General features: G+C 35.4%; 4 protein-coding genes across 7 annotated transcripts; 2 read left to right on the forward strand and 2 right to left on the reverse strand.

The window, feature by feature from the left end:
- LOC121266307 lies at positions 1–1,767 on the forward strand. The gene is made up of 2 exons (XM_041170089.1): positions 1–141; positions 248–1,767. The coding sequence occupies exons 1-2, from the start codon at positions 25–27 to the stop codon at positions 1,592–1,594; spliced, it is 1,464 nt and encodes a 487-aa protein (XP_041026023.1). The 5' UTR covers positions 1–24; the 3' UTR covers positions 1,595–1,767.
- Positions 1,768–3,473: 1,706 nt separating this feature from the next.
- Positions 3,474–5,368, forward strand: LOC121266308. Of its 3 annotated transcripts, none has more exons than XM_041170093.1 (4): positions 3,474–3,594; positions 3,693–3,892; positions 4,362–4,561; positions 4,853–5,368. In XM_041170093.1, exons 2-4 carry the CDS (start codon positions 3,803–3,805, stop codon positions 5,106–5,108), a joined length of 546 nt encoding a protein of 181 aa, XP_041026027.1. In that variant the 5' UTR covers positions 3,474–3,594; positions 3,693–3,802; the 3' UTR covers positions 5,109–5,368. The 3 variants fall into 3 exon arrangements, with proteins under 3 accessions (XP_041026027.1, XP_041026025.1, XP_041026024.1); XM_041170091.1 differs by having other exon boundaries at positions 3,482–3,594; positions 3,690–3,892; XM_041170090.1 differs by having other exon boundaries at positions 3,487–3,892.
- A 1,143-nt stretch (positions 5,369–6,511) lies between these two features.
- On the reverse strand, positions 6,512–8,440 carry LOC121266309 (dof zinc finger protein DOF1.4-like). The gene has a single exon (XM_041170094.1). The coding sequence runs from the start codon at positions 7,918–7,920 to the stop codon at positions 6,997–6,999; it is 924 nt and encodes a 307-aa protein (XP_041026028.1). The 5' UTR covers positions 7,921–8,440; the 3' UTR covers positions 6,512–6,996.
- A 6,510-nt stretch (positions 8,441–14,950) lies between these two features.
- Positions 14,951–23,026, reverse strand: LOC121266310 (splicing factor 3B subunit 2-like). Of its 2 annotated transcripts, XR_005940778.1 has the most exons (19): positions 22,737–23,026; positions 21,630–21,749; positions 21,401–21,526; positions 20,874–20,936; positions 20,639–20,746; positions 19,500–19,577; positions 18,726–18,818; positions 18,368–18,454; positions 17,872–17,973; positions 17,536–17,655; positions 17,359–17,421; positions 16,789–16,925; positions 16,476–16,557; positions 16,302–16,360; positions 16,157–16,202; positions 15,819–15,910; positions 15,660–15,729; positions 15,307–15,462; positions 14,951–15,126 (listed from the first exon to the last, which is right to left on the reverse strand). XR_005940778.1 is itself a non-coding variant. In XM_041170095.1 (18 exons), the coding sequence occupies exons 1-18, from the start codon at positions 22,965–22,967 to the stop codon at positions 15,391–15,393; spliced, it is 1,749 nt and encodes a 582-aa protein (XP_041026029.1). In that variant the 5' UTR covers positions 22,968–23,025; the 3' UTR covers positions 15,198–15,390. The 2 variants fall into 2 exon arrangements, 1 of the variants encoding a protein (XP_041026029.1); XM_041170095.1 differs by lacking the exon at positions 14,951–15,126 and having other exon boundaries at positions 15,198–15,462; positions 22,737–23,025.
- Positions 23,027–23,290: the final 264 nt, after the last annotated feature.

The following is a 23,290-nucleotide window of genomic DNA, read 5'->3' on the forward strand; positions in this document are numbered from 1 at the left end:
TTTTAGATAAGGAAGAAACTCTGCATGAGCTCCATTCCACATGAAGTGAAACTAGGATTGATAAATGAAATAGCTATCGAGTATAGCCTCCATCTGGGGCAACTTGCGTATGGTAATAATCACAAACAGCATGGCATGCAGGTATATATGTCCATGCCACAACAACTATGATACTATCCCTCGTCATTTCAATTATTATTTATGAAGTCTTATCAGACAAACCCTGAAACGAGTCATTCAATTGCAGTTGTCAGGGAAAAACGATTGCGAATGGGAAGGATTTGGTTTTGAGGGAGAGACTGGGGAGATACAGGTCAATGATAACACTGCAAGTGGAGTCCATGCGTTAGTTTCATATGCTAACGATGTCCCAACTGATGCATCTTCCAGTAAAAATCCTGAATACGTATATGAACCTAAACTTTTCCCAAGTAACGTATCTTTTCAGAAAAGTGTTGAAACCTTCTGCTCGGAAGCGCTTTCTGCAGCTTCTTTTGATAACAGGGTAAAAACAGGACAAACAGCTACATCATCCGAGATTTCGTTTCAGTTTCACAGGAGAGGTATTGTTTACCTGGATGAAATACAGGAGTTTCAGTTTTGTGTACAAGATGACATTGGCGAGGACAAAAGAATATTTATGTTCAATACAACTATCCTCCCACATAAAGGCAATAACGGTGTACGCAGAGCAGACTCGTTTGTTTCGTCTCAGCCGGAAAGTTGTGAATCTGTCACTACAATACCTGAAACACAGCACAAGAGAGCATGCCTAGGGGATCATTTCAGAAGGGTGAAAACAAGTTGGAAATGGTGGGAAAGGAGATCTGATTTTAAGAAGAGTCATTCAGACCAATCTTGTCCGTCACCAGCAATGATCAGGAATCACGATGCACGAGATCAACTTTCTTATGGTTCAACGTGCAAATTTTCAAGTAAAAAGTGCCTGTATCATCGATTCTTTCAGCAGAATAAGCACTGGAGAAAGATGCCAGCCCAAGAAGCCAGGAGCTCTTCATACAAATTTCATAAGAAAAGCTTGTCTCATCAGCAACTGGAAGTGCATGGGAAATGCATGCACAATCATAGGAGCTCAGACTGCATTATCAAGGACAAATTTGACTGGGAAAGTTTATCTTGGAGGCAAAAGAGGGGCATGGCTGCATTAGCAGGTTTCTCTATTCATCATTTTAGTCTACAAAAGTGTCTACAGGTTTGGAATTCTCCTCCTAAGAACCCCTGGGGAAAAAACAGTAAAATGGCATCTCAGGCTGACCCTATTTATAAGAAAAGCAATCAACTGGGAGGAGCAGAAGTATCAGATTGTCTAACCGGCGGCGGTGCCTCGTCCCAAGAATCCTGCTCGAAGGCATCTAATCGTTATGCAGAGACGGAAAGATTTGCACGTACTACTTGTTCTGGGACCATGACAATCTCCCCTGAAAGACCAAAGAGCACCATCTCGTCTCGTAGCCATGTGCACCCTAAGCTACCAGACTATGACGAATTGGAAGCCAAATTCAGGGCTCTCAAACAAGACTATCTGCAAAGAACTTCTGCAATTACTTCAGGCTTAAACATTGCATTGGCCTAGCTGTCACCAAATACTAAAACACTGCAACTAGTCTTCATTTCTGTTCTTCTTTTATTTCCTTTTTTATTCTCTAAGCTGATCTGATGCAATGTACGTTCAAACATGCTTCATGAAACTTCTTTTTTTTTTTTTTTCTTTTTTGTAGAAGGTTGTCTTTTCACTGTAAAATCCAATTGAAGGTAGTCAACTTTTTGTAGGTTGAAGAAAATTATAAACTCAACCTTATCAATTGGCAGCACTGTTAATCAAAGCATTAAAGAAATCAAGTTGGATTTATATAGGCATTAAAGAAAACTTACATTACATCCTATTGAGTTTTACTTTTAAGTTCTTGAGCAATAGAGATTCTTCTGATATGAGCTTTAGTTCAGTAAAGAACCACCTTGGACACGATTTCTTAAATTGAAGTACCCAAAACAACACATCCTAGTTGGTGCATGATATTCGAATAAATTAACGAGCAGAATTGATGCACTTCTCCCTCGTCTTCAATTTGATAAAGGAAAATTCTATACACCATATTATCATCTCACTTTTATTTCATTAAGTATGATATAATATATTTATCATCATTAAATGATCACTTATTATATATTTCTTTATCTAATAGTGATGAATGTGTCACATATTATTTAATATAATCAAAATAATATGAAAGTATGGTATATTGTATTACTGCTTTGCACTTGCAGGGCAGCTAACTCTTTTAAAAACAATGAAGTCTTTCATTTAGTGCATTTATCTAGAAGTTTTATTATTTACAAGTAGAATATATAAACATATTATTTATTATAAATTTAAATACAGATATTTTTATGTTAGTTGATGTACTATGTAACTGTTTTATGTTAGTTGGTGGTGTGGCAGATAACTGTTACGACCGACAGTGATATAAATCTGAAATTGAATGTGATCCGGAAGTCCGTGTATATCACTGACAAATAAAACTTGCACAGTTGTAAGACCTTGGGTACCTTGGTCGAATCACGACTTCTTAATAAATTTAACACTACGGGAATAAAGTTAGATTTTAAATTTAAGATATTTACTCTTGAAATTATTATTTATTCTAAAAATTTATACTTACATAAAGAGATAGATTTAATTTTTTTATATTATATTCTTAACAAATATTTTATAAAAATAATTGTATTTTCATAAATTATAAAAAAAATAAATTCACAAACTGACGTGATTTATTGCGATATATCAGATTGTAAAATTACTTTTATTATAAAGTAGATTTAATAAATTATATGTAGCCATATTAATTTATAAATTTACTTTTATATAATCTCTTTGTATATGTAATTTATTTATTTGAATTAATATTTTTCTTTTTACAAAAGAAAAATTATACTCATCATCTTTATATCATATATAATTTTTTTTATTTTTTCTCTTATTAAATATGTAGTATGTGAATTATGAGTAGAAGAATTTTTTTAATTTAATAAGAATAAAAATAATATTAATATAGTATATAATATAAAAATAATGAATAGAATGACACTTCACAAAAAGTCCCGACCGCCCGAGTTTTTGAATCAAAAGAAAACACTACTACCTACAAAACACTATGATAAAACCCACCGACTGAGGTTTTTTTTTAACTCAATGGATAATGATGTATTTTTTAATGAATTTTTAATTTTTAATTTTTTAATTTTTTGAAAATATTTAAGAAATTTAAAAAAAAAAAAAAGTTAAAAAAACGTTGAGCGGCTTCGTAGCTCCCCCATCCATTAAGTAAAAAATATAAAAATATAAAAAATTAAAATGAATGAGCGGTAAAGATTGAGTGATGGCTTCACTGTCATTTTCCTTTTCAAAATGACATTATTTGGTCAATGAAGCTGGACACGAATATTGATGAGAGGAAGAGAGTGCAAAATACGTGGAAAAGGAACAGAGTGCAACACTAGGTAAATGAGGACTCTCTCTCTCCCCATCATAGTCGATTCGAAAGATTGTGCATTCCACCTCTCCCTCGGCCTCGGGTAAAGTAACCGGCAGATATCGCGTGCATTTATTTATTTTATATATGTGTATATATTATAACAATCTTACTGTTTGTTTCTTTCTTTTCATGCAGTTTGGATTTCCTTGAGCTTTAATAAACCTTTTTGATCTTTTTCTGTGACTCTTTGTGAGTTGAGAGAGACATAGACAGAGAGATAGAGTTGCAACATTTCTGGGTCGTAAGTCATGGCTTCCACGCTGTTACTTGTCGTGGTGTTCGTGTTGGATCTGATAGCTTTTGCTCTTGCTGTTGCTGCCGAGCAAAGAAGGACCAAAGTTAGTTCGTATTCCTTAACAATCTGTTTGTTTTCGTTATCTGTGACCGTTTCTTTTATGACGTTTATGTGATTTTTGGTTAAAGGCTAGTAAGTGTAGTCTTGGAATTTGGGTGTGCTAAGTGGGAAAAAAAATGGGGTCTTTCTGCGTTCGTATTGTGATTTTTTTGTGTCTTGTCTTGGTGTCGGGGATGGATTTCCAGCACTTGGAATGGATATTTCATCGACTATCTGTTTTGTTGTTTCTGCAGACCCGTCTTTTTCCTCTCCTTTTGTCCTTTCTTGATAGGGGTTTAGTGGTTGTTTGATACATAATCAAATCAGTTTGCAAACCCTAAAATGAAAATTCAGAGTTCGTTCGTTAAAATGGACTATTCCTCCTGCTCACTATGTGCAATTAGAAAACAGGGTAGATTTTTCTGAACTCTTGTATGAGATGGTCCTAATTCTGATGTCCTTTCCTCTGACAGGCCCGGTTAACAAAAGATCCAAACTACAGTTATTGCGTTTATGATTCTGACATCGCAACTGGCTTAGGTGTTGGGTCATTCCTGTTCCTAATGGCTAGTCAAGTCCTGATTGTGGTGGCAAGTCGTTGCTTGTGCTGCGGGAAAGCTTTGAGACCAAGTGGTTCTAGAGCATGGGCAATTTGCTTATTCATTACCTGCTGGTATGTGCTTAATAACAAGAGTCATATTAAAGGATTTGGTCTTTTTCACCGATATGACTTCATTCGGATGATCAAAATCAACCCTGGCTTGATTAGCCTTGGAGTTGCTACTGAATTTTGCCCATGAAATGTGCTATTTAGTGCCCTTTGGCCTTAGCGCTTGAGTCAAGACAAAGGGCAGGGCAGGGTTAGGGTAGGTTCTGTGTTTAGATCTTGCCCAACAGAAAAATGAGGATGTTTTTCCTTGTAATGATCTCAAAGTCGAGACTGACTTGCAGTATTACATTTCAGGGTGATGTTTATTATTGCTGAAGCATGCTTGCTGGCTGGTTCTGTGCGGAATGCCTACCACACCCAATACATGACTCGATTGACAAGTAATCCTCCTTCCTGTGAGATGCTAAGAAAGGGAGTTTTTGGGGCTGGGGCTGCTTTCGTGGTCTTAACAGGTATATTCTCCCAGCTTTATTATGTTAGCTATTGTAAGGCAAACGATGTTACGTCTTCCTATGCAAGGGACACTGGTGTGAGGATGGAGAAACTATAATTTCTCTCTTGGAGAGAGACTTGTGATATTCTATTATGTAATTGATCAGTTGATTGGGTTTCATGTCAACTGATCATGTTCCTCTCTTAGAGTGTTTGATCGTGTAATTGGATATCCACGTCTGTATTGTGATCTGTAATTTTGTAGATTTTTTCGAATTGAACAAATCTATTTGCAAATCTGTTTATTGACACACCAAACATAAATTTATTTGCAATTCTGCTATTTAAGTTTGTAAATAGCAGAATTCTTTTGTTGAACTTTGTAGTTGTTAATTCCATAGTTTTTAGTTTCTAGATCTTCCAAATACTCGAGCCTTGTTTGTTGTATTGTCTCATTGCTCATTAAGTTTTCTGCACCAAATGAAAGCAAATGGTTATTTCAACGTACATGGGCAACAAAAACATTGAAAAGCGTGAGTACTCTCTCATGTTGCACCACTAGAGACTAGATGGCAGCGCTTTGCACCAGCACCAGCTCCAGCTCCAGCTCCTATAACCTGTGGAAATTGAGAACTTCTCTACAAGAGGCCATGCATATATAGAGCCGAAGTAATAGCAAAACATTGCATGTGCGGTAATGGAGCAGGATGGTTGTTGCAACAAGCCCAATTTAAATCTCGAGATACATTAAAAGCTTACTCTGAAACATCCGTCACCAGTACTTTTTCAACTGTCATAGCCCTTGACTTTCCTCGAGAAAGCAAGATAATGAACTAACTCTTCATTTTCTTTCTTTATTTCTTTTATTTTTTGTTTTCAAAATTTGAAAAGAAGATATATCACTCAAAATTTTTGACATAATTTCAAATTAATTTAATTTGAAAGATAAATTTTAAAAGTGATGTGAATGGTGTGATTTATATATTGGTTTGATAATAGAATAACTGTAATAATATATGCAAGTGGTAAATTATTAGACGACCAATTGAAACGTGTCGCATGTAACCTAACTAGCAAGATGGGTCAGGTACTTAAAAACGACAGTCTATTGCCTGGCTTAATTATTAGTAATGGTGTAGGGATTCCTTTCAACGTTATTGGGTGGGTTAATTTAAGCTGAATTTGTACATCAGATTCCTTTCACATAATGGGGCTCAGCCATTGAACCGTAGGAAAATATAATATCATAGAGGAACAATCATTTAACAGTGGTCACCACCATGCACATGATGATGCTGATACGTTAGACTAGAAGGAGAGGATGATGCATGGGAAATGACCACCTTGGAAAGAGATTTTAGTCCTTAAAGTAAGAGCCTATATGTCATGAAGCCGTAAATTAAACTACAATATGATTATTCCAGAAGAAAATAAAAATAATATCTAAAGAACTACTTTACAACCAAAATGAGGAAAGATTTATTCTCATGAACAAGTGGTCATGAACCATGAGCAAACAAATCCAAGTAATTAATATCATTCAAATTAATCCAAAAATACATATCCACAAGAATCTTCCATCACATTCTGTCAGATCAGCCATGCTGGAGTGGAGATCATGACCCTTCTGTGATCATCTAAAGCATCCAAAATTCTATCGACATCTATGGTTAAGAACAAAACTGAGCTCCTTACAACATATATCATGCCACTATTCCATCAAATTAAGGAGAAGATCAAGAGAGAGAGGGACATGTAGATCTAGTTACTGATCATAGACACCTTAGCCTGAAGCTGAAACTAAAAAAGACAGCTTCAAACAGTACTCCACATCTCTCTATTGCGCTTACAGATTGAGATACCATAAAGATGTACGTTCACCTGAAAAAGAAGATCAACAAAAAGACCGGCGACACTGTGAAAGAAGTGCCTTTCTTTTAACGAGCATATATGTAAACACCCAATGGATTCACACTTATAGACACTGCTAACATGGTTAAACTTTTTTATGGTTTGATTTCAAAATCATCCCATTGAAGATTGAGATCGGTGGAGGCAAAGGTATCAATATCATCCCAAGTCCAGTAAGTAGACATGTCCATACCACTGGTTGTTGTAGGTATCTGCCATGGCTGAGTGGCAGTGCTGCTTGGGTTGGCCATGATATTGGTAATGGTTGGCTCCCCCATGGTTTTGAACTCTTGATCGGTGTAATTATTATAAACATCTGAGGACTGGAAAGAGGTTGGGATTGGAGATGGGTTTGTGTTAAAAGAGCTTGAGCTTGAGAAGGGAAAGTTTAGGTTTTGATCTAGAGGAAGATGCGGAGCTGAACCCAAACAGACGTTGTTGTTGGCGCTGAGATTTTTGCTGTCCAAGTTGCTAGAGTTGAACAAATTCTTTTGCGGCAGCGAAGACGGTGGAAGAAGCAACGCCTGGTAGAGGATATCAGACGTGCATTTCTGATCACCTAGTGAAAGAGGAAGATTGTTCCTCTGCTGCTGAGCTTGAATAGCCATGTGGGCCGTCTTGAGCTTATTATCGACATCGCTATTGGTGGTGCTGGTGGTGGCTGCACTAGCGCTGGTGCTGGCAGAGGTAGCAGTGCTTGATTTTTTTAGCCTCTTATTCTTGCGGCCGCCACCAACCGGAACGTTGCGTAGAGTTCCACCCTTAGTCCAGTGCCTTTTACAAGCTCTGCAGAAATGCCGAGGCTGGGACTTGTTATAGTTGTTGTAGTAACAAAACTTCGTGTTTGATGAATCACACCTCGGACACTTTAATGGCTCGAATTGTTGCTGCTGATTTTGTTGCTGTTGCCGTCTCATGATCGGAGGAGTTTTGGGCAGCTCCAAAGTTGTTTGATCCTGCAAGAAGGCTTGGCTCCAATCAAGCCCATCGCCAGAAACCTGCCTAGAACTCAAACCCATCTCTGAAAACACCCAAAATTAACAACGGAAAAGATATCTTCAAATCGATCGAGGATTTCCGGGAAATTGGAAAGACCAAGTTGATCTAGCCTTTGGATCGAGGAGCGAGAAGAGAAATCAATCTGAAAAAGAGCAAGAGGATGAGATTGTTGCCTATAAACCAAACAGTGTGTTTCTCTAGAGAAATTGGTGAGCCGACAATATTGTTAGAAGCAGGGAAATGGCTAGGACGGTGGTGAGAAGCGAGCATGTCTTCGAGTCTATCTTTTCTTTTCTATATAACGAAGCGATTATCTAAAGCTACAAACCTATCGATCTATATATGATCGCTACGAAAGAAGCAATAATTATAAGATGAATAAAAGACGATCAAAGATTACTCGAGCTTTGGAAGGACCAAAAGAGTTTTGATTGATATATGTGGGGTGCAGCAGCAGTAGTAGTAGTACTAGTGGTGGCAACCCTATATAATTATGCTGAACTTTGGCGACAAAACTAGAACTACCAACACAATTTTATAGCAAGAAGACTTTGTGGGGGAGGAAATTAAGGGAGGAGAGAGAGAGAGAGAGAGAGAGATGATCAGTTTCTTAGCCCCGAAGGTCATGTAAATGTGGGTTGGTGACAAGTGGGCGTACCTAGACCGTCGATAGTGGCCTTGCGTGCTTGGGTTGTAAAAAGAACGTAGATCATGATCTGCATGCTGTAATAATAATAATACATGATTGTAATTGACTTAACCATGAATGCATATAAAGTTGGCGCGATGGAATAAGAAGTACACTACGGTCCATGCACTCATCTTCTTCTGGCCCATGAATTATTAATTTCTTCTAGCTAGGTTGTTTAGATGATAAATAAATTAATAAAATGGGACCCTAGCTGCTCATTTTGTATGGTTAAAAAACAGTTGGCATCACGTGGGTTCTGGGTGGGATACCACAATAGATGTGGTGGTGATCCTATGGCCCTAATGACGTTCATGTGACTACATCATGTTACAAACAACCTAGGGTACTCGTGTTTCATGCACATGTTGTTCGCACGAGTGAGCATTTGATTTCTACGACCGTACGTGAGAGCACTAGCATTGGTTTCTCTATCTTCAAAATCACATCTTTTAAAATTTTATTTTGCATATCAAGAAAAACACTCATATTGGATTATGCATTTTTTAATCAAAAATAATAATATTATTTTTAATTTCTTTTCTTAAAATTATTATTTTTTATATATTATACAATTAGTACAATTTGCTCAAAAATACAAATTTCGCATATCTAATATTATCAATTTCATATATCAAAATGACCAATTTTATCAATAAATATTAATATGTACTAAAAAACACTTTATATCATCAACTTAATACAAATTTCATATATCAAAATTATCTTAATACAAATTCCACAAAATTGATTTTAATGGGTAGGAGAGAGAAAAAACATTAAAAATAATATTTGGAGAGTGAATAGTGCTTCTTCAAACTTGAAGAAGTACTATTCAAAACTATGTAAAAATTTAGAGATGCATAAGTCAATGTAGATGAATTTAAAGACATATTATACAAATATAAAGATAAAAATAAAGATGATGAATAAGTTATTGCTAGTGCTCTGATCCATACATTAATAAGAAGATCATCAGTCAATATTGGATTGGGTAGTGCTTGCTACCTAGCTTTGACCATTAGTGTGTCCACTAGTATAAATTTTACTTTTTATTTTTTTCATTTTTTTATATTTTTTTAACATATTTAAATAGTTTTTAAAAATAAAAAATATATATACCAATACACTAATAGTTACTTCCTTAATTAATAAATAAATAAAAATTAAATACATAAATAATCAAAATGAGACGGCATAGTAGCATTATTCTATTGGAGATGCATGGATACTCTCTAGCTAATTGGTTATTCACTTTGGTTGGTACGTGTTGGATTTGGTACTCATGATATCTTTTAATATAAATGGAGACTTATTAATAGAATTAGGATACCATATTTTTCTTAAAAAAATAAATCAATTATAGTTATTTTTTCACTAAGACATGAGTCAAGTCATAGACGTTTGTACGTGACAAATAAATATGGTTTGATTACGTGCTTGGTCTTTATATTTCTTGTGGCCGGTTGGTCTACATTCTATGCTTGATGATCTTATTGATCAGCTAGCTTAGGTTAATTAAATTCCAATTGCGTCAGATAATGTCTAAGATATTCCTTGAAACCCATCGAAGAAGAAGGAAATCGAAGGCCACGTACGACAATTAATTAGGACCACGAGTGCCACATGCATACTATTAAGCAACGGTCGAAGCGAACGTACGTAAGCTTAATCTTAAACAATTTTTTTTTTAATTATCTTTAATATAAAGATATTGCGGAATGTGGATGGAAATCAAACTTGGTCGGTTGGTTAGGTAAAGTTTCTTGTATGGTCGTTTTCGATCTGCATCCTCAAAAGGACAGAACAGAATGTCTGTCACTTCTCTTGTTTTTTTTTTTTTAATTTTTCGTTCAGAAATTTTATAATTTATAGTATTATTATTAGAATGAGAATTTTAATGAACACTTCAAAATAGGAGATGCATTAATATATATATATATATAGAGAAAATAAATAAAAGAAATAGAAATTGATACTAAATAATTGATTTAGGGCAATACTACTCTCCCGCTCAGTCTATTTTTTTTTTCATTTTATATTTTTTTAATACATTTAAATATTTAAAAAAAATACATCAATATATTTAAAAATACTTCTTTAATTATTAAATAAAAAAAAATTGTCAAACAGTCAAAAAAACAGTCAAATTAGAGCGGCATACTAATGTTCTCATTATTTAATCTCGTACGTACAACTTGGATCATAAACAACGAAAATGACTGTCGAGAGGCAAATTTCTAGACGGGCCGCCTTGTGAGATCTACTGCAAGGGTATCTTACTTACAACAAATAGAAGGAACAAACTTCTTCTGGTTGCATTGTGGAGAGGTAAATAGTAATTGAAGGTCTTCATTTCTTTCCCAAACTTGGGCAGGAATTATTTTGACAGTTAACTAATTAACAGAAATTAAGGATTGAGACTAAAAAAAATACAGCATAGAAAATACATTGAGAATTGAATTTATTTATAAATATCGAAAATTGGTTACGAAGACTATATAACCCGAACTTAGATAGTAAAGAAAATTTGAGATCTTGAGAATTTTTCCCGAAAAGGCAAAATCAAAATAATTATGTAAAAATAAAATAAGGAATAAAATAAGTATCTCGCCAAAAATTTGTCCCAAATCGGAATAAGAATCATCTCTAAAAATAACAGCGAAATATTACCATAGTCCATAAATGAAAAAAGAAAACTTAAACTACGATTCGAGGGGAAAAGAGCTGATTTTAGGATCGAAACAGAGAACAATAGACATAGCATGGTGACCACATTGTGTGTACAAAAAAAGAACTTTCCGAATTAGAAATATATACGTGATTCTAATACTTCTAACTAAAGTTATAATCAGAATCTTGAGATGTGCTCAATATTATCCCAATTTACATAATCTTATATTTTTTTGAAAAATTATAGGGTTATTACTCACTTACTATTCATTTACTACTCATTTTATATTTGATTTTTTTTTTAATTTTTAATTTTACTTGATGGTCAGAGAAGTAACTATTAGTAAAATTATATATTTTTTAAATTTTTTCTTAATAATTAAATATGTTAAAAAAATACTTAAAAGATAAAAAATTAAAAAATTTAATATAAACTATAAGTAATAAATATGTAGTAATAGAGATCAAAATAATAACCCTACCACTACCCTATTTTTTTTTTTTACCCTATTTGTGCTATTGTAAAATCTACAGCACACTATTACTATACCCGAATCCCCAGCATTAGACTTGTTTGAGCAAATGCATGCATAGGATAAAGGTGAGATCGATCTGTCTTGGATTACAAAATGGCGGCTACAGTGCCATCATTGAGGGCGGCGCGCAAAATTCATGCATGTCGATGACGGCGTGTCATGACTCGCGGCGTGTGAGAGTCACACGCCGATGAATGTGAATGGTGAAAGGGTTGATTTGGTGAATTGACATATGGGAATGGTGATCATGGTGGGACACGTAGAGATTATCAATGGAATCACGGCAACAACTCGGACAAATCATATCCAACAAAAATGGCACCAAAAAAAAAAAAAAAGGGGGAAACAAACTGCTGATTAAAATGTTAATAGTCAGCATAATGATCTGTTGGAGAAAGATTCTAACATGTCCATCTGCAAAGCTATATATTTTAACAGTTCATTATATACATTTATTTAATTTATAAGAGAAATATTTTAAAATAGATTTATTTGATTATAACGTTATTTTTATTATAAAATACATTTATATATCATATAATATCATGCCAACTTCGAAATATGAACAATGTTTGGTGGCCACAAGAAGCAGCCTGCAGCCTCGGTTAATTAATTAATATGCGTTTTTAATTGATTAAAGATTAATGTTTCAATGATAGTACGTAGCAATGATCCAGAAATTATAGCACGTGTCACTGCATGATGGGGCAATGGTGCCCCCCCGGTACCACTTGTGTCATTGATGGGTCAAGGTGGGAAATGTCATCTCAACTCTTAATATTTATATATATATATATGAATTTAAAGAAACTACAAATGCTAAAAATTACGAGAGAGAAATCTAGGTTGCCAAAGGTAGAGCCAAATGCAGCGTGACACATCAAAATGTGACGATACTTGTGCAGGACTTTGATGCTATCAAACACCTGTGATATCGATGGATGATGCCCATATGATGGCTCGGTCTGCCTGTATTGTTCCATATATAGAACCGTACGTACCTCTTTGATCTGTTCGTTTCTTTTGTGTCATCGATCACCAATATCTGAAAAAATTACCGTGTCTTCTTTCTAACGTTATTTTTGTTTTAACGAAAAAGTTTAACTGTTGTTTAGATTCGAAGATGAGTTGAGATGAATTGAGATGGATTGTGAATAATAGTGAGATAGGTTATGAATAGTAGTGAGATTTGTGAGTTAAAGTTGATGATTAGTAATAAATAATAATAAGCTGAGTTGAGATGAGTTGAAATAAGATCAGTTACAAATACAAACCGAGCCTTAAAGGTCTTATGCAGAAAACGTCGTACATGAACTGAGAATTTAGATGGTAGGAGATTCCATTGAAATATATATAATTTCTTGACTAGTTAGATCATAGATGCCATTTACCTTCAACCCTCTAGTCCATTCATCTTGAGTAGCATATATATACATGACTGTGACGAGGTTCCATAGGAAAATACCCTGGAGCTAGCCTTACAATCATGTGCTAGCTAGCTGGGTCATGTTATCAATTAATTATTTGATCAAGTTACAAATTTCTTTCGTTGAAAGCTTGATGTTACCCAACAATCGACTTCCTACCCATTTAGTTCAGTGTTTAAGGTGGCAAGTGAGCATGGATCAAAGAGAAGCACACAAAGCTGGTAGAATTCCTGCAAGGCCATGCAGACCTCCCAACAAAAGTACTACCGCATGCATGCAGTGCCTGTGAGAACTGGGAATTTGACCCCAACTGAGCCTTTGTGCTGCTTTTGACAAGGACAGATTAATTCAAATTGCTCTGTTTTATCCATATAATTTTTCACCAGTTTGACACGTAATGTCTAGATCCATTTGGTTTACTAAATCGAACCAGAAGGAAAAAAGGGAAGACTAGTGTGGTTACATAGGGTGGGAAATAATGGGAACAAAACCAAAAAAAAGTTCTTCCTGGTTTCAACCTACTGCTGTTTCAGTGATGAAACAGGTGCATGGTCTGTGGACAAGTGCAAAACCAGTCAGCCATCGAATAATAGATAATAAATAAAAGTCTCGTTGGTATATAACCATCAGATCAGATCCTTCCTTCCACTTGAGGTATAAATCGTGGTGGTAGGTCCACGCATGATTCGACATTGTATGTCTCTAGCGGCAAACGGAGTAACGAGGAAGTAAGGAATATATGTTTAATTATATATATTTATTTAATATATATTATATATAATTATTAAAAAAATACTCGACCCACAAATAAATTACATAAAAATAATCTCAATTAGTCCATGCACGTCTGGAAAAATAGATGAGTCAGAAGAGTAACGCAGAGAGTACAAAAAAAAAAAGGATTCTAATTCATAAGAGTAATAAAAATACTAAAAACCTAGTGTCAAAGTAGGCTTTGATAGCACCCTTTATTTGCCACCAAACAGATATCCAACAAAATGGACTGCGTCTACGCCAGAAGTGGGTCTTGTTTGGCTGTTGGCATGGCACGGCACGGCACGGCATGCCGCCCCCCACCCCCCCCCCCCCCCCCCCCCCCCCCCCCCCCCCCCCCCCCCCCCCCCCCAATTCTATTTGTCCATTCTAAACCTTGATCATGAAGCAGTTGTCTGCGATTTTTTACACGCGCGTTGTCTTATAAATCATGACATCCCATGACAAGCCATCCCATGACAAGCCATATTATATATACCAGGATTCGTAAATTCAGGCTTTAATTAAAGGCGATACCAGGATGCAATATAGTACTCGAACAATAGGATTAATTATATTTAGATTGTTCAATATTTTCGGCTTCTTTTTTCTTTTTCTTTTTTTATTTTATTTTGGTAGCTAGCTTGTTATATGGAGATACCATGATGGCCAAAACAAATAAAATAGAATTACCACGAAACCCGTGGATCTTGCTTAATGGAGAAGTTGTTAGCTAGACAGTAGAAGCAAAGTCGGTGATAGATAGATGATGGCGACAATTCACTTTTGCATCTCCAATCTTTTTATTTCACTTTTAGGCTTTTGGATGTTTTTCCCTGAAAAAGAAGTGAATAAACCCCCCTTACATCGGCATTGCAAATCGAGTTCCAACTCAAAACATTTTCCTCTTGATGAAGAAAAGGAAGAACGAAAAAAGAAATCTTGCAGTCGGGGGGGGGGCACAAAGCTGTCGTGTGGAGTCGGCATTTTTTAATGTGACCAATGAATGGCAAGTCTTGATCTTTAATCTCTCCCCCAATTATACATAATGGTTTAAAAAGAAATAAAACATCACTCAGAAGTTGCCATTGTATTCTTCCAGGATGGATGTCTTCAGTTGTGTTTCGATGCACAGAGTAAAACCAGGAACGGCAGATAATATTAACAAAAAATAATAATAATAATAATAATATTAAAAAAAAAAATTGGGATCAGGACAATTCTAAATCCACCATACGATATTGGTAGATCGAAGATTGTTCACTACTAGAGAATTACGAATAACGTGTCGGACTACTAGTCTGTTACAAATACAAATTGGCAACATACATTCTATACTCTCCATGGAAAGTACCGCTAGCCTCATGATTGCCCTGTCTACCCTCCTCAAGGAACACCACTCGGACATGCGCTCTAGAACTTGAAATCCTTCTTCTTTGACTTCCCGTCCTTTTCTTGCATCTTCCGCTTCCTTTTCTTCTCGTTCTGCACAAATTACATCTCAGAATCCCATAAACAAATTCGAATTAAAAATCGACTAAAATGGGAAACGTTCATTTTGTACATGTGTCAATCGCTAAGTATATCCCGCTCAACCACCCCCACCCCACCAAAACCCTTAAATATATCTCATCAAGTCTAAATTTTCAAGTAAATTCTTTTAAGATACATATGAGGCACACCTCTGCAACCATGTCACTGAAATCTTCCCGCTGACTCCGCAGCTTCTCTTCCTCCCTTGCTTCCTCATACCTATGAAAATAGAACAAAGTTGAGAAGATTTTCTGCCTCAGAAAGCACTAACAACAATACTAATAATAGCATACAAAAGGATCACTTACTTTGCTGGCAACACATTCTCCATGGCTTCCAACTCTTCTGGCTGTAGAGTGACATCCACTTTATCTGATTTCTGACCTCTAAGCAGATCAACCTGCAAGAATATGACCAACTAGTATTCAGCGATCGACACTCCTACAGAGCAATAAACAAAGTAGATCACTCATTCCCAACCTCAAAGAAGGAAAAATACTTTTGATCAGAATCAGAATGCATGAGTTCATGATTCTATGACGATAAGAGTTAAAATCAAGCACCTCAGCTTCTTTAGGTAAGAACCACAAGCTTAGTTACCATGGTAAACAATTGTTTTCAAAAGAAAGGACGCATTCATTCTTACCCTTTTGCCAGCCGCCTTGTCTTGGGTGCCAGTGTTAACAACGTATCTGTAAGCAGAAAGGTGAAATAAAATTAAGTTAAAGGAAATAAAACTTATAACCAAAAAGGGGAAAAAAAAACCAGTGCAAAACAAGAACATTTCATACGTGTGCGTCGTTCCAAGCAAGGTCCCAGGAGCAATTTTCTCTTCTTTTTCTTCCAGTACCTTAAAACAAAACACAAACACAAAGACAAGGTTTAGGTGATATCATGTATGGAAGCATCAAATACAAACAAAAAGCTAATAAAACAGAGTTGGAGTCTTAAATCACAATACTGACTTGGTAAAGTGGCCTCTCAGGTTCCTTTCTCTGCTGCTTTCGAAGGTCAATAACATCCGGTGTCTCAACACCAGTAGGAGTGCTGAAAAAGAAGAAAAGCAAATAAATAACGGAAAACGCAATATGCAATCCACAATCAAGCAATGATCTAAGGTACAGTATTTAGGTATACATATGTGCAAATCCTAGCCCAAAAAAGTGGAGGTGCTCGAATATAAAAACACCTCCAAGTACAAACACTCCTAACGTGAGATAGAATTCATGGATTAAACAGGAATCAGGAACCGCTTGTGATCAAAGAAATACTATATACCTTGAGAGGCTATCTACAGACTGAATGCCAGCCTCTAATTCTTCTTCTTCAATCTCTTCTTCCTCTTCCTCCTCCTCTTCTTCTTCCTCCTCCTCTTCCAAATCCCCCCAGTGTTTGGTCTTATCAACTGGCTCTTCCTACATGGCCGTACAATTTATAATTAAAACATGCACAACATTCAATCTAATGGAAAACCACTCTGATCAGTCAATATTCTAAATTAGATGTAGACTCAATTTGGATGCCAAAACTATCTCATCTCATCTCATCATTACAATTTTCACAAATTCCCACATAAAATACAATAAACAATTCAACTTTTTCAAATTCCAAAACAACAATAATATTAAAAAAATATTCTAACAATATTTTATTCAACTTTCAACTTTCATCTAAAACCATTTCATCTCATCTCACTATCCAAACTCCACCGTAGAATTCTGATTCTACTTCACATTTAATGCAGCTGCCATCCTACTATGACCATCTTAGCCAGTTTCAAAAGTTAAAACTAAAAACAAATATTTGACTTTTTCAATCTGAAGCAGAAAACATATTATGTGAAAGTACCTCATAGTTAGGCTGATCTTGTTGATGAACACCAAATACATCTCCGTACAAAGGACGTCCAAACTATTATCAAAAAAGGACCAGTGAAATGATTAAACACCAACAACATTTACAGAAAGCTTCTGTACAAAACTAATGTACATCAAGATACAGGATATCAACACTTAGAAAACTTACCTCATCAACAGGAGGCTTGCCCCAGCCACCGGGATGGTAACCAAAGCTAGCTCCAGGAGGGATAGGAGCATTCAAACCAGGAATTTTCAGATGTGGGTAGGATGGTGGCGGACCATATCTCTAAAAGAAAATCAACCATTAAAAAAATATTACATTTGAAACATTTCAGAAATATTACATTGTCTTCTTCAATCCACCAATATTACATTGCCAAGACAATATATACACTTAAAATATTACATTGTCTTCACATATTTTCCGTGAGTCAAGACAGTGTATATATGTTGTGCCAATATTACGTAAAAAAACCAAGCACAACATATTTCAGAATCGGACCTGCATATTAATGAGCCATGGGGGAGGAGCACCCTCTGGCATACCGAGAGCTTCTTTTAGTTCTAGTGACAGCATGCCTGGCTTCATTTCCCTTAACTTCACCTATACACCAGAAAAAAAGATGCAATGTAAATCACAGATTAAGTTTCAGTCCACAGAAAACGTCTTTCTTAAGATTATGACCATAATAAGTAGGCAGTTTTGAAATCATCAATAAATATCCTAAACATAGAAATATTATCATACGATGATATGAGCAAGTAGATCAACTATATCATTACAAATACATTCATTCACCAACATCTTCAAAAGAAAAAAGTAGGTTTAAACTTTTTTCTGAGTGATCATAAAACATTTATGGTTTGCATACATAGGTAAAATCTAAATTCTCCAACGTAGGCAATGAAAAAAACAGTAAGAAAGCATGCAAGAGGGTCAATATCACAACAAGAGTTATTCATATAAAAAAAAAAAAGTATCACAATAAGAGTCTTACCTCGAACTCTTTCCCTTCATGATACAGATCTCCAAGACTTGTAAGCTTTGGCTTAGTTTGGTATTTAAAGAATGCATCATGAAGAACCTAACAAACAGCAACCATAAATTGTTAATTTGAAAATAAGGAATCATTCTAAACTAACACCACAGTAAAAACGAGAGATGAAAAGAAAAGAATCATAAAATACTTGCACGGGGTATATATTTTTTTTTATAAGTAAAATTTTATTGATAGCAAAGGCATAGCCTAAGTACACCGGGAGTATACATCAAACATGCCTAATTACAACTTGCACAAAGTATATTAATCATAAACAAAACAAAAAAGAAAAAAAAAAAAAAAAAAAGGAAAAAACCTGATAGTCAATATCCATCTTTCCCATCTTTGGCTGCATCCGCTCTCGTTGCTTCTGCTTCAACTTTTTACTGTCCTCTTTTTCAATGTAAGCCTGTATAAGGCCACCAGGAAACAAATGCAATGGGCCATTAGCCTCAGGGAAATGTATATATTGGCAGATGAATCAAGACAAAATTAAAAGTTTAAAACCACCAAAACAAACTAACTACGATTTAGATCTTGATGGTTATAGGTAAGACTCAAAACACCATAAAAAGGGTGAGAAAATGTGATATTTAAGTTGCTTACTCATCACCATCCGGCCTTTTGAAAAAAGTAAATTTCCCAAGATAAAATAAAAAAACCATTACAAAAAGGACCATAGAGGTGGATGAAAACAGCCAAGGACAAAAAACCTATCTATCCAGTGGAAAAAACAGTTATTTGATACCTTATAAAAACTATAACTTGACATGGGTCAGGCAGTCTTAGAGCTACACAAACGGTCTATTCTTCATTTTTAAAAATATAAAGATTAAAAGAACAAGAAGTGCTACAGCCACAAAGAGATCCTACAAAAATAAACTCACAGATTTGCATGGTTTTATATGATAATAATGATATGTTAGATCTACTTTACAATAAAAGTAGCTTTACAATCCAATGTGCTACATCAAGTCACGTCAGTTTGTAGCCTTACTTGTATGGGATCTTTTTGTGGCTAAAGCATTTCTCTAAAAGAATACAGAAGAAATCAAATCTAACTGTAATAAACTCTTGAAATTGAACTTACCTGTCGGATTTTCTCAATCCCGGTTGCAGCAATAAAATCAGGAAGCTGGAAAGGTTGTTTCTCGATACCACGCTTTCCCTACAAAACAATATCCAATGCCCGATGAGATACCAAGTACAAATATGAAATCAGTTCTGCATCGGAATCAGGTCAATAATTAGATTCTTTCAAAACTAAGAGGGATTCAGCCTGAGCATTAAGCACAATGGAAATTCATCTGTAAACTCAAAGCAGATTAACAAGCACCTTAACTGTAAACAAATCCCCAACAATTATGATGCAAAGGTGCTTTGATAAAACTAAAAGCTTAAATTTCCACATGAATGGAATCATATAATTTCTACACCTGTGATACCACATATTAACTGATAAGTAATAAGGGTAGATAGTGTATGAGATCCCACATTGTTTGGAAAAAGAAGTCTTTGCTCTTTATAATGGTTCCAATGAAACTCTAATTGCATCATCATTTTGGAGTATAGACCCAGATGTGGCTTGGGCCTCCTTTGGGACGTTACAAATGGTATTAAAGTCTATCTTAACCAAAAATCCAACCGAAAATATAGGATTTAAGCCGTGCCACGTACGACAGACTGGCCTGACAAGAACGCCAGGAATTTAAGTGGGGAGATTGTGATATTCCATATTAATTGATAAATGATAAGAGTAGGTAATGTATGGGATCCCACGTTACTTGAGAAAGAGAAGTTATTGCTCTTTATAATGGTTCCAATGGATCACCAATGATATCATTGACTAGTCCTTATGGAGTATAGGCCTAGATGTGGCTTGGGCCTCCCCCCCCCCCCCCCCCCCCCCCAAAAAAAAAGCCACACTAGAAAACATATAAAAATAAAATTAATTTAAGAGTTCCCATTGCCAAACACCTACATTTCCAGGCTCCACGATTGTCACAGCAGTTCCCCTGCAAGAACCACATATATACATATAAGAGAAACCTTATCGACGTGATCTTCCCACTCCTTCCCTATTCCCTAAATCCCACATGTTCCCTCTATGCATCAGTTAGGCATGCACATTTTAACCCATAAGCTTTAACATTAACGCCAACCTTTTACTTATTCAAAATAAAAAAGGAGGAGGAGGAGGAGTCTTTAAACATAGTGAGGCCAGCTAACCTGCAAAAATTTCCTTTTCTGGCTCCAATGCCTGGGGACTGGAACAGTATTTCGGTACGATTTCAAATAAACTAGCAACTTTGGGTCTGCAGAGGTTGCGTCCCACACCTAGAATTGAGTAAAAAAATATATTCATAACTAGAGAAAAATTTTCTTAGAAGTATACATAAGCAGAGAACAATAACAATAGTAAGAATAAGAAGAAGCAATCAAAGCACAATCAAAGACCTCCTACCTCAACAACATCAGGCCTTGAGCAAATTTGCTTCAGTTCAGCAATCTTCATCCGCCGTTGAAGCTGGAAGATGAAAACAGAGATCTTTAGCTGTTATCATTATAAAATGAGTCGGGCTACTCTGCCGCCCAGAGTAGCCCGCTCAAGTTGACTACTTTTCACTTTTTGGTTTTTTTTTTTTTTTTTCCATTTTTCTTTTCACATTTTTTTAATATATTTAAATATTTTTAAAAAATAAAAAAAATACTCCAATACACTAAGTAAAAAATACTCCCCCAAACCTACCCTTATAATCACTTCCTTAATCACTAAGTAAAAAAATAAAATAAAATAAAATTGGCAAGCGGTCAAATTGAGCGGTACAATTGGGAAGCAAAGTAGTTTTTTCCTTATAAAATATTGCTACCAAGATGGTGACTTTTTTATCAGTAAACAAGATTTTATTGATCATAAGGATAGGCAAGAGCCCAAGAACCAAGACATGATTACGTATAGGGAGAAAATAAATGTTAACAAGACAATCATACCTTTTTTTTCTTATTGGATACGCCTTTCTCTTTTTGTTGGTTATCTTGTTCTTCCTCTTCTGAATCTGAGTCAGCCTTCTTGGTCGCTGCTGCATTTGGGACAGACTCGACCTTGTTATCATTCTCCTGGATGATTTGAATAATTAATGTATCGGGTCATACTTTTCCTAACAAAAGATGAGAATTATGTGATGGAAAATTGCACTACGAAGAAAAAGAATCCCTTTACCTGTGTACTGGCAGTTTCACGAAAATTGAATTTCTCAAAAACTTTTCTGAATTCTTCATCCAGGCCATCATCAAGCTCTGCCTGCTCTGGGACATACTCCACTTCAACTTGCTCCACAAGCTAAAAAGTTCTCAAAATAAGAATTATACACATGTTCAGATCCACATACAAAAGCTACCATATTTATAAGGCACCAAAAAATGAGGATATGAATCTATTACAAGATCTTAATAAGCTTTACAATGTAATGCAGAATCAGCCTAAACTGAAAATGAAACATCTTATTTACTCAATTATTCCTCTTATCTAGTAGTATAAATATTAATATTTTTTATCAAAAAATTAAGATTTTATTAATCATAAGAATAGGCAATAGGCCAAGTACACAGGACATATACAAGAGCAAGGCCTAGGAGTAATGTAAATATTAATATTACAGGTAAAAAAACCAAGATCCATGCTAGGAAGAAACAACACAGGCTACACGGTTCCCAAAAGAATAAAACCTATGTTCTTTTTTCCTTTCCTTTATCCAGATTCTAGAACCAAACATGGAACCTAAGTATCCCTTCAATATTCAACGTGATGAGACTATGACGCTCTAGAATTCCGAGCTGCATTATTTCCTTCATCAATCTTTCCAGATTTGAAAAATCCAAACAGAAACTGGAATACTAAACATAAGAATTCAGGTGCTGAAAAATGTTGATTGGACTAAGACTTGAGCATATATTCATTTTAAGTTCACAAAATCAGTCACTTTATTGCTCGACCTGATTGAAGATAAATTCTTAGCAATTCATTTACTTTCTCAAGCGTTTCTCTCCACTTTCTAGAAAGATAAGCGAACAAGTCAAGCAAGACATGAATCACCAGCCAAGAGTCAACTCAAAATAACACAAAAACCCTAGTGTCACCTATTCATTACCAAATTCAAAAGGAAAACTTTCCAATTAAGCTTCAATGCAGTGATCGTAAATTCACTCCAATCAAACCGAAGAACATAGAATCAAGCATTTCGGATCCTAAAATCAACCAGAATCCCTAACGAACAAGACATATATATATATATATATATATTTATAGAGAGAGAGAGAGAGAGAGAACCTGTTGAGGATCGTTATTCTCCTCGGCATTCTTATCGGCAGCGTCGTTGTCGTCAAAGGCCGAGGGGTCCGCCGCCTGGGAGGCTTTCTTGTTCTTCTTCTGCTTACGCCGGCGGCGACGCCGTTCGCTCTCACGGGATTTCTTGGCGGAGGCCGGGTCAGGGTTAGGGTTTAAGCTTAGACCTCCGTTCGCAACGACGCCGTTAAGGAGCGGAAGAGTTTCCGCGACCATCTTCGGGTATCAAGCCCAAGGTTAGCAAGAATTGAAGGGATCTGAACATAACGATAAATGGCCCGTCCGGTTCGATTAGAAATATCCGAGAAAGCTTACGCACATGTGAATCCCTTCTTGGCACGTGACTATTATTAATCAGGAATGATATGTGAAAGATGGAAAATTATATTCTCAAATCACTGTATAAGAAGACTGTAGAGCATACCTAATAATATATTTACAAGATATAATTTTATTTATAATATAAATTTTAAAATTTAAATTTAACAAATTAAATTTTACCATTTAAATAAAGTAAATAGTGCATTATATTTCTACCC

This window comes from Juglans microcarpa x Juglans regia, chromosome 5D (genome assembly GCF_004785595.1).
Source record: "Juglans microcarpa x Juglans regia isolate MS1-56 chromosome 5D, Jm3101_v1.0, whole genome shotgun sequence".
Lineage (NCBI taxonomy): Eukaryota > Viridiplantae > Streptophyta > Magnoliopsida > Fagales > Juglandaceae > Juglans > Juglans microcarpa x Juglans regia.